The sequence below is a fragment of the Leguminivora glycinivorella genome, chromosome Z (assembly GCF_023078275.1).
Source record: "Leguminivora glycinivorella isolate SPB_JAAS2020 chromosome Z, LegGlyc_1.1, whole genome shotgun sequence".
NCBI lineage: Eukaryota > Metazoa > Arthropoda > Insecta > Lepidoptera > Tortricidae > Leguminivora > Leguminivora glycinivorella.
In genome coordinates this window covers 9,066,417-9,083,557 of record NC_062998.1, presented here as the reverse complement: position 1 = coordinate 9,083,557, position 17,141 = coordinate 9,066,417, and the positions used below count along the sequence as shown (strand labels likewise).

Genomic DNA, 17,141 nt, shown 5'->3' with positions numbered 1-17,141 from the left:
AGCTCAGTAAATGCAATACATTACTAATACTATGCCCACACTAGGACCTATGTTATAATACTTATAATGTATTATGCAGACGTGTAATATTTTATTTTATCAACAAAGGCATAATAAAGGATTGTATTGTATTTTTGTATGAAAATAAAAAATAGGAAAGCAATATAGTAAGTAATAGTCAAATATTCCATTTAAAAAATATAAAAAAAAAATCCAAAAAAGTTCAAATGATTAAAAAAAACTGCGGGATGGAACTCAGGATCTCCTGCTTCATAATCGGTGCATTTGACCAAGACGCCATTTCGATTTACACTAGCAGCGCCGAAATATACGATATGTATCTTTATTGACAAAATGCGTCATTATTTCTGAGTCTGCTTGAGTTAACTAAACCAATATCTTTAATAATTACTTGTCAAGAGCCAAGTGTCACTGATGACAATGTCAATTAAAAATGCGCGAAATATGACGGCTCTGTGTCTGTACACAAAATTTGGCACGCACATTTACGTAAAATTAATAAAAAATTCACATGGATTTGTCCATGATTTCTGTATGAAACAATGTATTTCATTCACTACCGCGACGACGGATAATGTATAGTAGATGTATGCGCATATTTTTATTTAGTTGTAGTGTGCGGTGACTAAATAAATGGTAGATGTTTTTTGTATGGAAAGCGAGCCACCTTAATCTACTAATTTTTGCCATTCGTGAATTGTGAATTGACATGTAGTCATGTATACTGGAAATTCTCGATGACATAGAACTATTTTTTATATAGATTACCTACTGCAGAGTTTCACCAACTCCAGCTGTTAAGTTTATGGATATTATTTTCTCATTCCTTTCTATATTTTTATACGATTTCGTCGTAAAAACGACCTACTCACCTCTCCATCTCTAGTGAGAGCGAGACTGAACTGAGCGCCGCAATACACTTGGACCACCCCGAGCGTGTTCAGCCGCTCTATAAATACTATAGGACTTCTTACACAGATTGACTGAGTCCCACTGTAAGCTACCTCCACAATAGGCTAGTTTCCTACTAGTCAAATCAGCTTCTTTTTTAGAACTGTCAAAACGATTTGCTAATATGGAATTACTTTGAAATACTGAGGAGTGACGTCACGGTCAATTCGTTTACTTTATACCCTTCTCTTTGACTTATTAAATAGAAATTATGGTTTAACATAATTACTGTCCATATATTTCTTCTAATTATGTGGTACTTTATTTCGTGCACTGCATAAAATATTTTATTTTAAGTATAGGAAACTAGCCTATTCTTCACCGGTCGACCACTCACCTCTCCATCTCTAGTGAGAGCGAGACTGAACTGAGCGCCGCAATCCACTTGGACCACCCCGAGCGTGTTCAGCCGCTCTATAAATACTATAGGACTTCTTACACAGATTGACTGAGTTCCACTGTAAGCAACCTCACAATTCTTCACCGGTCGACCACTCACCTCTCCATCTCTAGTGAGAGCGAGACTGAACTGAGCGCCGCACTCCACTTGCACCACTCCGAGCGTGTTCAGCCGCTCAATGTTCATCGGCAACGCGCAACCGTCCGAGCCACCGCGGCCTATAACAAAGAAACATTCAACCGTTCTTCATTCCATTCCGATCTTCGTTCATTCAGCAAACGATTCTCGAACACACATTAAGAGATCGACGATTTTCACACATTACATTACGTTACATTTGAAGAAATGTGAGTCTCATTAGTAAAACTTCCTACTTTGTCGAATGCTATAAAACCGCTTCGTCAGTTAATTCATATAAAGATACAAGAAAATCTCGCCTGTATGGTAAGCGACAAAGTGGGACGTTTCACTAAACACACTCACAAACGTTTAACATACAGACTCAAGCTTGACAAGCTTCGAGACAATTTTAGCCAAAAACAAGGTTGTAATAGCACCGGGACAATAGGATCACATTCGATTCGTTGTTTTGCTGAATTAATAATCATTAATGTGTACACAACGAATGTGTAAAGTGTTCTTGGTCTCTTCTATTAATAAACAGCAGTAGGGCAAAGATGGTCGTTTCTTTTTCATCTGTCACCATGCCTGTCACGTTGTAAAAAGTATTTAAGAGCAAAGGTGACGCATCGCACGACAAGAGATAAAAAAGCGACCATGATAGCCCTGCAGGTTAACTAACATTTATCGAAAAAGCTGTCGGTGAATATGAACAATCAAAGTAAAGAAAATAAATCACTCTCAAATAAAATACAATTTAGCATAAGAAGAATACATTTAATCCAGTTTTGGATACTGGAAATGAAGAAAGAGAAAATTGTACGATAATAGGCTACTAGATTCATATCGAATTTGGCACAATAAATGATTGTCTTCTGTAGTGTTTGACATAAAAAAAAAACAATGTTTATAGATTTTGGGTATTAAAAGTGTATGATGACTACGATGTGTGTTATTTTTTATTTTATTTTGGCCACTGAAAACGCTGTCAGCGATGTAGTCACATCGAATTCGAACTTACTTCATGTCAAAACAATCAATGACATAAAGAACTTTATGCCTCATACTTAAAAGCCAGAAAATTTTGTTTTCGAGTAGAATAACCCGATGCACAGATAATCTATAGATTAACATGATTGTATTATTTTCGCCTGATTACGTAAAAGTATACATACTTTAAAAATGTTTTTTGCTGTTTTTAAGTCATAATAAAATATGGTAATATTTTATTTCGGTTAATTGGAACGTACTAATCCTACGAGTATAAGACAGACTTCAAAAAAGGGTCAAGTAGCCTATTGTGGTAAATGAGAAACATAATATGACGTGTAAAACTACTTTGAGGTACATATATGATACTCAATTCGATTTACTGTTTTATTAGCCATCCTACTTTTGATGTTTGACTACAGTTTCTTAACACGCATTTATTAATACAGTAGTAACATTATCATTGTTTAGTTCGTAGAAAAGTCCCGCCTGTGCTCGGGTTAAGGCACTGGTCCCACCGCGAGCTAGTAAGCTATGAGCTATATATAGCCGATAGCTCATAGCTTACTAGCTCGCGGTGGGACCAGTGCCTAAACGTTTGATGTCTAAAAAAACAGGTAACACTTGCACGATCGGGTTGTCAATATCCGCTGTCCGATTAGCTTGGTACGTATCAAGGTGATTCTTTTTTTATACTAGGAAGTTATTTTGAATGCAGATCGTATTATTTTACACACATACATACAACATACAATCACGCCTGTATCCCATGAAGGGGTAGGCAGAGCACATGAAACAGTGCCACTCTTGGCAAATAAGGGGTTGACAAAAAACGAAACTGTGACATTGCAGTGACAGGTTGCCAGCCTCTCGCCTACGCCACAATTTAACCCATATCCCACAGTCGCCTGTTACGACACCCACGGGAAGAAAGGGGGTGGTGAAATTCTTAACCCGTCACCACACGGGTACGTATTATTTTAAAAATATGATATGATTTACGCCAGTAAGGTATTATTCTTATGCTTCATGTACAGTAGCAATGTGACGAAAGCAGTGCATTTAAAAATGAAAGTGCAATTGCAGCCATAGGACCGTATTACACCTTATAATGTAAAAATTATTAAACAAATTTGAAAAACTGGCTTGTTGTATATTGATTAAATTGAAGTCTTTACTTTCATAACAACTACAAAATGAAAAATATAGATCACCCGGAAGTTATTCGAAATCAAGTGGAGGCCGGTACCATACATTCGATTCCTGCAGGGCAATCACGGTCGCGCGATAGATGATAAAACATCGGGCCGTCCCTATCGCACTTACAAATAGTGCGATAGGGACGGCCTGCTATTTTATCATTTATCGCGCGACCATAATTGCCTGCCTGGCGTATAAGCATGGTCGCGTGATAAATGATAAAACCACAGGCCGTCCCTATCGCACTTACAAATAGTGCGATAAGGACGGCCTGATGTTTCATTTCATAATTTATCAAGCGACCATGCTTGCCTGCCTGAAAGCTGGCAGAAATGGAATGAACAAAACTTTGATTGTATGAGTGACACGTGTATCGATCGATATACAGCGTAACTGTCAAGAGTTACCATTATAATCTGTCACATACATCCATATTTTGATTCACCCATTTGTTCCGTTCGTCCAATGTGCATCGACCTTGTACTTGAACAGTTTTTTACTAACATTACGTTTACGTTTTTGCAGACTCGCCAATATTTCTTGCTCATGGACATAAGTTAGATTCTAAAATTTCTATTTGACTGAGGAGCCTACCTCAATCGCCGTGTTTCTTTCATTGCTGTTTTACTTGATTTAAGGCGTGGTTAGAGTGAAAAATAGAAGAATGTTTGCAATATGCCATCAGGTTTGATATATCCTAGATTCATCCTCCTTGCGTTATCCCGGCATTAGCCACGGCCCATGGAGCCTGGGGTCCGCTTTGACAACTAATCCCAAGTTTTGGCGTAGGCACTAGTTTTTACGAAAGCAACTGCCATCTGACCTTCCAACCCGAAGGGTAAACTAGACCTTATTGGAATTAGTCCAGTTTCCTCACGATGTTTTCCTTCACCGAAAAGCGACTGGCAAATATCAAATGACATCTCGCACATAAATTCCGAAAAACTCATTGGTGCGAGCCGGGGTTGATATATCCTAGATTAAGAGTAAGAAAAGATGTGGAAAGTCAAAATCCAAAATAGGTGCTTTGTTAGTCAATATTTTTAAAGCACAGACACGGAACATCTAAAGCCAATAGAGTGTATTACGGGCCTAGAATGGTCGGAGCATTTACCTAATTTACCGAAATCACCGTCCCCCCATGAGAAGACTTTGCCGCAGGCGGTCAGGGCGAGGGTTTGCGCGTCGCGGGACCCGCAGGCCACTTGTACCACGCGCACGTTCTGGAGAGCTTCCACCTGAAGAAAAATGAGTTTAGTAGTTCGCTTTGAAAGAAATATCTACATAAGATTACACCTTAGCTTTCCTGCTTATTATTTTAATCTCAAGATTCGAGATTTCGTTAATTCATCCTCCTGTCCTGATGCTATTTACCTATGCTGTCGATCGGAAAAACTTCGTGGAAAGCGACATAAGGTATATAGGGGCAAATCTCGACTGAGGAGCAATAGGCTAGTTTCCAACTAGTCAAATCAGCTTCTTTTTATGAACTGTCAAAACGATTTGTTAGTATGGAATTACTATGAAATACTGAGGAGTGACGTCACGGTCAATTCATTTACTTTATATCTTTCTCTTTGACTTATTAAATAGAAAGTATGTTTAAAAATAACTACTGTCCATATTTTTCTTCTAATTATGTCGTGCTTTATTTCGTGCACTGCATTAAATATTTTATTTTAAGTATAGGAAACTAGCCTATTGTAACTAATCCATTTTTTCCATTATTACACTCAAATGATGTTGAGTTCTACATGTATCCACTGAACAGATCCCCCCCTAGTCGAGATTTGCCCCTATGTACCTTAGGTATTTTACTATTCTGAGTCGCTTATCTGAAAGACTCATGTAAGACGTGTGAAACTTGCACCACCAGACTTGGCATCCAGAACTCTATAACACCAACTTCGGCGATAGCTGCATCATTACCATGTCCCAGACGGCCATATTCTCCCATACCCCACGTATATAAATGCCCTCACGCGGTCACACAGGCGCTATGAGCGGACCCACACGCTATGGATATCACACACCATACATTCTACCATCGAAGGCTTATGACACTTACCAACTTGGGCGACAGTTGTGTAGCATCATCACCATGCCCCAGACGGCCATATTCTCCCATACCCCACGTATATAAATGGCCTCGCGCGGTCACACAGGCGCTGTGAGCGGACCCACACGCTATGGATATGACGCGTTCGCCAGCTAGAGATTCTATCAGTTTGGGAGATTCGAGGGTCTGCTTGTTGCCGTGACCGAGCTTGCCGTCTTCGCCTTCGCCCCAGGAATACACCTGGAAAGGAAATCAAATTAAAATAACTGTGACTGTGGCAATATTTTGTGGACTGGGTAAATATTTTAGATACATTTTTCTTTTCTAAGTACATTAACGCTTGACATAGTGCGCTGGGCTGGGTCATATTATTAAAAGGACAGCACGAACCACGCTCGATACTGACGCTGAGAGCGCTGACCCTTTAGAGCGTGCGCAGACAGAGAGCGGTCTGCGTTCTGTCAGAGTTGAATGAATGAATGAATGAATGAATGAATGAAAGTTTATTCACAAGAACATATGGTGCGTTACAGTAGATGTTATAAAGTGTTTACATTGGAGATCCTTAATATGCTCTGCCACAGGGCATGTGAAAATTTCCATGTTCACTACATGTCAAAGCTATGTATGTGAATATGAATTGCGTACATGCAATGTCTTCCTTACAAACTAAGAATATTAGACTAAAAACACCGAATGCTTAGTGCTATATAATAAATGTTGAAAGGCATGCATGTTATCGTTACAATTATATTTAAATCATAAATTTATACTTAGTATTGAATGTCAAAGGATGTAAATTTCAAATGTTATCAACTAAAACTTATAATTAAAATATTCGTCAATCGTGTAGAAGCATGCATTACATAATATGTTTTTAAACTTGTTCTTAAACTCGGCATCGGAAAGTGTCTTAATAGCGGCGGGAATGTGATTGAAAATTCTTATACACATATAGTATGCACTTTTTCTTCTTATTTTTAGCTTACATGGTGGTACTGCCATTTGGTATTGTCTGAGTGCTCTATTCATCAAGTTATTAAATGGCGGAAAGAGTTCTAAATTTTGTTTTACAAATACAGCTGCCTCATATATGTACAGACTTGGAAGGGTAAGGAGTTTCGATTCAGCAAATACAGATCGACATGGCTCTCTTCGATTTTTGCCGTAAATCGTTCGTACGCAATTTTTTTGAGCTATAAATGCTCGATCCACTTCCACCGAGTTTCCCCACAGGATGATTCCGTATCTTAATACAGATTCTATATAGGCATGGTAAGTTACGAGGGCCGTTTCTTGTGAAACGGTCTCTTTAAGTCGCCATAGTACAAACTTAAACTTATTAATTTTTTTGCATACATTGTCGAGGTGCTTTTTCCAATTACAGTGAGTATCTAGTGTCATACCTAAGAAGACAGAGTCCTCAACTTCTTCTATTTTAATATTGTCGTGTAGTATTGTGACCTGCTGTTTTGGTGCTTTGTATGACCTGAACTGTAAAAATTTGGTTTTTTTAAGATTAATTGATAGGTTGTTTTTTGTTAGCCAAGTTATTACACCATTTAACGCCATGTTTACATCCTGTTCGTATGTATTTATATCAGTGCCTTTGATGAGTATTGTGGTATCATCGGCGAATAGAATAGAGGTATGTTGTGTTGATTCAGGTAGGTCATTGATGTACAGAACAAATAGTAGCGGACCTAAAATACTGCCTTGTGGTACTCCATAAGCATTTGTTTTGTATTTGGACTTATATGACTGTAGTTTATTTTTTTCTATTCGGTCGATTTGAGTGCATTGTTTTCTTTCAGACAGGTAACTTCTGATCCAGGAGTATGCAGGTCCTCGAATCCCATAACGTTCTAGCTTATTTAGTAGCCGGTGGTGACAAACGGTATCAAAAGCTTTTGACATGTCTAATAGTAGTGCACCTACCGGGATGCCCTTGTCTATGCAGTCTGTGATTATGTTATTTAACTTAAAACATGCCAGAGTAGTTGATTTTCGTTTCCGGAATCCATTTTGTTCGTCTCTTAAGATATTTAATTTGTCTAAAAAATTTTCTATTCTATTGTACATTGCTCTCTCGTATATTTTTGCTATAACTGGAATCAGAGTAATGGGGCGATAGTTCCCTAGTTCGGATTTGTCGCCTTTTTTAAAGATTGGTTTTACCACAGACTGTTTCAGTATGGAGGGGAAAATGCCTTGTTCAAACGATATGTTTATCAGGTATGATAAGGGGAAGGATAATATAAACGAGACACTTTTTATAATTTTAGTCGGTATTTCGTCAAAGCCAGTGGAGGGTGTATTACGAAGGGAGCATATTATTTTGTATATTTCGCACGGGTCGGTTGGAGATAGAAATATACTATGTTGTTGACTATTAAATGTCAGTGGAGCTTTAGAGGTTGTAGAATTTTGATTGATGTTAATAAAGTGATCGTTGAATTCTTCTGCAATTTCTTGAGGAACATGAAGTTGTGTTCCTTGCCTGTCTCGGACGCTAGGTATTTCTTTTTTAGATTGCTGATTGTAACTTCCCTTGATGACATTCCACGCAGCCTTACATTTATTAGACGAGTTTGATATAAATTTGGTATTATGTATCTTCTGGGAATAGGAAATACATTTTTTAAGTACTCTAGTGTAGTTGTGTAATTCTTGTTTATGAAAATCTTTATTTTGCGTACTTCTTTGATACTTTAGGAAAAGTTTTCTCTTAGTAGCACAACAACGTTTGAGTGATTTGGAGATCCATTTAGACTTTTTAGTTTTGTTAGTTATTTTTATTTTTATTATAGGAAAGCAAAGATTATGGAATAAGACAATTAGGTTATGAAATATAGTGAAGGCTTTGTCTGGACATTGCTCATCATAGATTTCCGAAAATGATAATTGCTTCATATGGTTTTTGAATAGAAGAATATTTTCGTCGCAATAATCTCTTTTGGTAACATACCATTCTCGTACATATTTTCTTATATGGGTGGAGAAGGTTATAATTTGAGCGGTATCATGGTCTGATAGGCCTAATTTTATTGTTGCACCTTTCGCAGTTCTTAAATTGCTTATAATATGATCTATACAGTTGTTTTTACGAGTAGGTTCATTTATATGGCTAAACATATTATAATTTTCCAGTATACTACGATAAGATTTTGTTGTTTTATTTTCTATTAATGTATTGATATTCAAATCACCGCAAACTACTATTTTTTTACTAGTTTTAGATCTTAGAAATTTTAATAATTTATTCAATTGTTCATAAAATAAGTCAATATCTGAATCAGGAGTTCTATATACACAAACTACTATTAGGTTACAATTAAGTATTTCAACACCGCAGCATTCAAAATCTCGTTGCATTGAAAATGTTTGTATGAAAGGTATGTCCTCCGCGTCAAGTGATTTATTAACCATTATAGCAACACCACCTCGTTTTTTAGGCCTAGAGAAAAATGACACAAGTTCGTAATCCTTAAGAACTAAACTATTTTCCGTGCCAGAGCTGAGAAATGTTTCTGAGAAGCAGATTACACTAGGAACAGTTCCTTCATTTTAAAACTGTCTATAACTATTTCAAGTTCGTCTATTTTTGACAAGACCCCAGCGATGTTTTGATGAAATACACAAAAGGCATTATCTTGAGGTACGAAAAGTCCGGTCTTCTGTTTTTTCTTGAGCAGAGTCTTCTTGGCGGATGCCAGCGATAGAAGTTCTATGTTCCGTGGTGATTTCAGACAGGATGTGTTCCTGCGCTTTAACCGACTGCTGGACCTTTTCAGGAAGCTTCAGACTTTCCGACTTTTTTCTACAGTTTTCGTCATTTGAGCTAGTTTTTTTCAGACATATATTTAATTTATTTTGTTCCAGGTTGTTCGTATGTTCGTTTTCGAGCAGTTTATGTTGCGTTTCGGTTGGCTGTTCTGTTGATGTTCTAGGTGGTAAGGTTGGAGACGTTGGAGTGTATTTTTTTCCATTTATAAATAACGAATTGTTCCTTAAGACAGCATGATTCCCTTTTTTACGCTCTTCATACAGGATCTCTCTGAGTTGTTGACGTTCCTTTAAACTGTCACTATTCAGTACTTCAGATACGGCAAGTCCAGTGTTCCTAAATTGACGTGCGTTATCTAAGACATATTTCTTCATCCTTGTGCTCAGAAGTTCAATGAGGACTGGTCGACGATTTCCTTTTTCCCTATTCTCCTTACAGTTTCAATGAAACCATTTATGTGCACGTGTAGTATTTCATTAAATATGTAGTTAATGCGTGGGTAAAGTTCGTTCTCAGTTTCACCATAATATTCTTCCAATCCATATAATATAAATGCTTTGTGGTTTCCGTTATCAGTGGGTTTTTCATCTAAGCGGCCCTTCAGATACCGTAGTTCAGTAGTTAGTTTTTGATTTTGGAGCTCAAGTTCTTTAATTTTTTCGTTAGTAACATGTAGTTCCTTGGCTATTCGTTTCTGTTCTAATGTTATTGTGTTGTTTTTTTGTGTAAGTTCTTGTTGATATTTCCCAATGGCCTTATTAATTTCAGATTTTATAAGAGTTTCCAAATTTCTTATAACTACAGTATTGTTGTTGTTTAGTTTAGTATCTAATAATTTACTAATTTCTTCAATTGTCGCGAGTTTTTGTGCTACTGGGGGCTGCTGAGTCTTAGAGATATCCAAAAAGCTCTGGTTGGGCAGATCTGGCCTGAGAGAAGGTTGTGGTTCATTTTGATTATCATCTATGGACATGTCTGTTTCATCTAAATATGACAAGTCAAACATTCTTCTAACTGGCGTACTATCATTTTTTCGGCGAGTTGTTATATTTGTACAGTGTGGGCATCTCCATGTCTTATTTAGCTCTGTCTCATTATTTGTATAATAACTTGAACTCATCCCAAGACACTTGTAGTGATATGTTTGTGTGCAGGCTACGCATTCTAGCAGCTCTTGTTTACTTTCTATTAAATTCGGACACGCGAAGCAATTCATTTTTTCTATTTGTTAATGTATCTCAAACAAACAAACGAAATTGGCATCAACAGTAGCGACCTCTTTAGAAGAATCGTTGAAATGTTCCGCGTTCTGGTGACCGTTGACCGCTCAAGAGCTCCAACGCACACAGGCGGCGTTCAAATTCTCGCGTTCTAGTTTGGATTGTGCCTTTGTACATGCAACATGTCACTGGAAAGTTTGTTTTCCTATGAAGAATTATTGCTCAAACATTACATCTATTAAATTCTCCTTACAGATGAACAGCGATTCGATATTTTTATTCGCATGTCGATGAATAGTTTCATTAATTGAGAAAAATAAAGGCTGGTTGTATTTTTAGGGCATTGTAATTATTTATAAAGGATAAAATAAACATAACAGCAATTCGTCGTGTACTATCCGTAGATTCGACCTCAGAAATCCTTCCTTTTCCTAACAAATTCATTATTTTTCTGTGTTTGCAACCTCGGACATCCCCGCGTTCCGGCGTTCTCTGTCTCGGCGGGAAAAGAACGCTAGAACGCGGCGTTCCGCTTTGACCGCCGCGGGCAGACTGCCCGCTGTGTGCGTTGCTGCTACAGACTCGGTACATTCTAAAGAACGCAGAACTCTGAACGCGGAACGCAGAACTCCAGACCGCTCTCTGTCTGCGCACGCTCTTACTGTATGCCGGACAGAAAATCGATGTCAAACCAATAGAAGTTGAGTGTTTTGTCGGCGACTTGCAGAAAAAAGTAGCTACTCAGATTTATTTTACCATTACCAATGAGGGCAAGCGCCCGAGTGTATTTACATCAAAGCGATAGATTTGGAGTGTGAGAGATTTAGATTGACGTGTGGTTTGGTTACATTGTTGCTGTGGCCTAATCCCAGCCAGCCATTGACGCCTACTCCAATCATCCAATCATAAGTCAGGAGTCACAACACCAACTTCAACTACATTACAACGCTGACTTACCTTCCCATCCGCTGTTAGAGCGAGGGCGTGTTTCCCGCCCGAATGTACAGCGACGCGACGCACTAATACATGCGAGAGATGTGGGTTGGCGCGCGGTGTTGATACGTTGTTGCTGTGACCTAGGCCGAGGCGACCATTGGTGCCCTCTCCGCAGGCGTAAAGCTGGAAATTTAAGAACATTTAGACTACTATACTCGCAAAGACAAGACAATTAATCTCTTTAATTGTTATACCCTCGAACGGCAAAACAAAACTAAAAACTCTTGCGTCGTGCGCTACATAGTATGGGACAGTTTTGAATACAATACAGACCCCGAAATGTGCCTGGAGCGTTACATTTGAGTTATATCGCCGCCACCGTCTACCTACCGTCGTCGCATGTGGCAACTATGGAACACTTACTGCATCATCAAAATGAAAATTTGTTCCATTTAAAATCTATTTTGCCAAGCTACCCAGGCCACTCTAGAACCCTGGCTCATTAAAACCGTGTTCTATCTGCCATAAGAAGTCACATTGACGTTTACTGTGTAAAGGTTCTAGAGTGGCCTATGATTCAAATTAGTTGACTGTACATAACGATATAGCTTCTCATGTGCTGCGATATTTCTTTTTACCCTTTTGTACTTACTTTCCCATCATGCGACACGATGAAAAGCGTCTTCGAACCGCCGGCTATGTGTACAGGTTTAAGAGCGCTGAGACCAGGAGAGAACACAGGCACCTTCACTTTGGAGCCTTTCACACCGCCCAGTTGGTCTTTGTCGTTTAGGCCCCACACGTAAACCTGCAAAAGAGAATACCAATTAATGATAGAGGGTAGGGAGGTTCAGTCACCTGCAATATTATATTACACATTAAGGGCCAGTTGCATTACCCACATTTGACAGACACATCATCGTCACGCAGCAGACGCCTATGGAACTTCCCATACACTAAAATTTAACGAACGCTTTAACGGTGACAGACGGTTCGATGCAACCTGCCCTAAATATCTAACACGATCTTATTTGTAGAGCGTTTGTTCCCTTAAATCAATTTAGAAATTTAGCCTCATGTTCAAGCGTAGCTAGCCCTCGGCACTGTAAACATACACAATAACTTACTTTAAACTAATAGAAAGGCAAGGCTCAGTGGAATCTTTTTTGGTGGTAGCGTTAATAATGTTAATAAATACATTGTGCTCAAAAGCGATTGTTTTAATTTCAAATCTTGTTTCATAAACCTTAAAAAAAATGTAACAGTGGCCATCCAGAGCTATCTAGCTATAAGCTCGCGCTAAACCTTTCTAGACCTCTTCTTTAAAGACCTCTGATGTCTCGATTTTGACTCTACAGGCCTGCACGGGAAGCATGGTCGCGTGATAGACGATAAAATATCAATAACTTCCCGTGCTGATGAAGGTAGGGGTCATATGAGTTAAAATCTTGTTTCATAAAACACAACCGTATCCATCACACGCACGTAATAAAAATCGTATTTTTTATTTTATTTTATATATATATATATATATATACTACGTCGGTGGCAAACAAGCATACGGCCCGCCTGATGTAAAGCGGTCATCATAACCTATGGACGCCTGCAACTCAAACAGTGTCACATGCGCGTTGCCACCCCATTAGAAACTTGTACATTCCCTTTTGCTTGCAAACATACACATACGAATCTTATTCTTACAATTTCTTATAGTTTAGGATTGGATATATAAACTTCAAGGTACCTTTGGGCAATCAGCGGGCATTATAGGAGGATTGTTGTCGACGGACACAGCTCCAGTGGGATTGTCTTTCTCCATCCAATCGTCCGCTATGAAATTCATGCTCTGAAAATTAAGGGTATAAGATTTAATTCTGATGTTTCAATATACATTCTAAAATATGAACAAAACATGCTCCGTGAAGGATTTACGGGCCGCAACAGACAGGGCATTAAGCGTCGCTACCTTCTGGTCTCGCCTAGTATAAAAAACGAAACCAACAACACGAGAAGAAAAAATAAGAAAAAAGTAGTTGATTCGTATTCGTATTTGTAACCTGGATAGGTCGTGGTATGAGTATAACGTTCTTTTTATCGTCAGAGGGCATCAATAGAGTTGTAGATGCTTTGACGCAATTTTAAATATAGGAGTACGCTCTTTCCTTACAATTTAGAGGGTCGTATCAGTCCGATAATACCGCAAGCGACAGATAATTGCACAGTTTGCTGTGCGATGCAAAAATTACGCACAGTTGAGGCACACCTCGGACACTGGCACTCAAATATATGAAAGAGGCGCGTTCCTAGCACACAGTCTAAGCTCGTGTATGTGGACGCGTATACTATGCTTGTATGAGTGAAATATGACAGGTCGACTGTTCGTGTTTTTGACAGGCGGTAACCGTAAGGTAACCGAGAGGGGGTGGGCGGCGCCTTCAGCGGGGAGCAGGAGTGGCCATACTGTACGATAGTACTCTTTATTATACTGTGGTTGAGGTCTGCCAATCATCTAAGTAGTAGATCTGGCTGAGAGAGGCGACAGGGATTAACCCGAACCACCTAAATTAAGTTCTGTGACCCGAACAATTCCTCGGAGCACTTTCAAAGAAAGCGACTACATAATTATATTATACAATTTTAGGTTTTTGATTTTCCAGGGACGCTTACCTGTACAATGTCGGTGTAAAGCGGGTTGGTCCTGAAGCCGGTAATGTAGAGGCCGTGGACGCGGCAGTCCGCGTTCACGTTGCGGTTTTGTTTGATGCTGATCTCGATACACGTGTAATGCTGAAAGTAAAGTAGTTTATTTTATTTGCTGGGAAATTTTAGTTTATTATTTTATAAATTAGGGTCGGCTCACACCGGAATGGCAGCGGCCTTTTTTTTAATTATTATTATTATGAATGGGCTTACTCTTGACCACAGACTAGCCAAAGGCAAAGACGTGGCCTACGATGGAGTGAGCTCGCCCAGAAGATGCCTGTTCACTCTTGTGTTGAAGGTTGCCTTTATCTACATATTCAAAAAGACTAGTATCACTTGACTAATTCAAACAGATCCAATGCTTGGACACCCGCGGCGCCTGTTAGTGCCGCGTCTTCAAAACTGCCGCCAGCGCGAACGCCGAGCGCAGCCGGCCTGTGGCTGCCCACGGGGACGCAGAGACCTAGTCGAATCTCTACCAATGCTGGACCAAGTTATAATCAGCCACCTCACCTGTTTACAGTCGACCAGCAACTGTATCTGAGCTAAATGCTGCAATGGCCGATCCCTAGACGCCGGGGCACAAGGCACGGCTGCCAATGGTGTAAGAGCGGCGTCTTCGAAACTTCTGCCAGCTCTGACGGCGAGCGCGGCCGACCCGTGGCCGCCCACTGGTTTGCCGAGACCTAATCGCATCTCTATGCGGTCCACTGCAGGAAAAAGTTATAATCAGCCACCTCACCTGTTTGCAGTCGACAAGCAACTGTATCTGCGCCAAATGCTGCAGTGGCCTGTCCCTGGACGCCGGGGCACAAGGCACGGCAGCCAATGGTGTAAGAGCGGCGTCCTCGAAACTGCTGCCAGCTCTGACAGCGAGCGCGGCGGGACCATGGCTGCCCACGGGAACGCCGAGGCCAAGTCGGCGTACGACGACGCCGTTGCGCATTTCTATCCGGATCCAATGCTGGAAAAAGAACAATAATTCATAAAGAGTCACCAATGAATTTATGTCCAGTTTTAAACGCCAATGTTAGTTGTCACAGCGGACCTCAGGCTCCCATGAGCCGTGGCAAATTCCGGGATAACGCGAGGGGGATGCTGTTTTAAACATATTAATAAAATAAAAACGGGACTTAATGGTGTAAAACTTACGTTTATATTTAACCCGACGTTTCGGACATGACATTACGTCCGTGGTCACGGGTAGACTGGCTGGGAGTTGTATCAACATCAACCAACCCGCACTTGATTGTCATAGTCACTTTTACGCTAAGGTTGCCACTCTGCCTACATACAACACTCACGACATCCGATGGTATGGGACCGGAAGTTTTCTCACGTTTACACTTGCTAATCACTGGATTCTACGAAGATAAAATCCCCTGTCCTTCATTTTGATTGAAATTACGATGTTTCCTGATTTTAATCGCTTCACGTACTTTCCTGCTATAGTAAAGACGTTCAGTTGAAAGGACTTTGGGATTATGCAGTTCAATCCAGTAGTTTAAACGCCAATATCTCTTTAAGACTCATTAAAGAGTCAAAAATGAATCTCACCTGTCCCGTCCCACTAGCGCTCTGCCAATAAGTATGGGGTTGAGCGTCCAGTAACCTACGAGCGCCGGCTCCCGGCCGACAAGAAGAGACACGTAATACTCGAATGGCGCCACGCCAATTGACCGTGGTACCGCCGGCGGTCTCGCCCCATTCCGCTGTAAAATGAGGAAAAATGTTTCTCGTATATTTAGCAGTCAAGAAAACAGAGATTACAGACATGGCTTACTGGTGAATTTTTACTAAATAGTTATTTGTTTTACAAGGGGGCAAAGTTGTTGTTTAACCGCACGTGCCAATATTGATACCCGAGCAAGCGAAAGATTCCACTATTACCACTAAGAACCGCGAGCGTAGCGAGTGGTTCAAAAAGTGGAATCTTGAGCGTTGCGAGGGTTTCAAGGCACGAAGGTTAAACAAACTTTGCCAAGGTTAAACAAACAAAATACTGACTATAAAACATCAAACTAGTCAAATCTAAATCTAACAATATTTTACCACACCAACACGAACAAAATACTGACTATAAAACATCAAACTAATTCAAATCTATCAATCTAATCAATATTTATGATTCAAAATCATCATTTATACGTAAATTATACCAGCCAGCTCAAGACATCAAGTTAAAATTTGTATGAAATTACTTTTCAGTCTTGTGGATAAAATGCAATTTTGCTATCTGTTTTCGAATAGCAAAGTAAGCCTTTACCAGTTGGTGTGGTGAAAAGTATTTTGACAAACTAAAATGATCTAACAGTAAGGTAAGCCAAAATTATTCCAATATTCGGCATTTTCGTCCGTACCCAGTCATCTTCATCGTCAAATTGTGATACGCAGATTTATAATTTATTCCGTTATATTAATCCCACACCTTATACATATAAATAATAAAAAAGGGATAGTCAGTACTAACATTGATCAGTGACGAGCTCCATCTCGCTGACCTGCCCCGTCCAACCGGGCTGTTGCGGAAAATCCACCGTCAAGTCTCTGCCGTTGTGGGCGATACCTGAAAATAAAGAAATAATTAAACAATAACAAACAAAATATAGAGGTCTCTTTTTTATACAGGGAATAGTAAATAATAGCTGGACTTGTCTAGCAGTATCTATATAGGCACTGGTCCCACCGCGAGCTAGTAAGCCGATGAGCTATTGGCTATAAAAACGAACAAAAGATAATCACTCCCGTGTAAAT

The 17,141-nt window shown here is 39.6% G+C and overlaps 1 protein-coding gene across 1 annotated transcript in view; it reads right to left on the bottom strand.

The window, feature by feature from the left end:
• LOC125241146 (probable E3 ubiquitin-protein ligase HERC2) overlaps positions 1-17,141 on the bottom strand; it is a 130,440-nt gene that overhangs the window by 34,263 nt on the left and 79,036 nt on the right. The window contains exons 51-60 of the mRNA XM_048149481.1: positions 16,858-16,953; positions 15,945-16,099; positions 15,130-15,351; positions 14,352-14,471; positions 13,429-13,530; positions 12,337-12,492; positions 11,706-11,867; positions 5,751-5,981; positions 4,797-4,920; positions 1,472-1,590 (exon numbers count right to left, since the gene is read on the bottom strand). Of these exons, the coding sequence (XP_048005438.1) occupies positions 1,472-1,590; positions 4,797-4,920; positions 5,751-5,981; positions 11,706-11,867; positions 12,337-12,492; positions 13,429-13,530; positions 14,352-14,471; positions 15,130-15,351; positions 15,945-16,099; positions 16,858-16,953 (1,487 nt within the window). The remainder of the gene's footprint in view (positions 1-1,471; positions 1,591-4,796; positions 4,921-5,750; positions 5,982-11,705; positions 11,868-12,336; positions 12,493-13,428; positions 13,531-14,351; positions 14,472-15,129; positions 15,352-15,944; positions 16,100-16,857; positions 16,954-17,141) is intronic.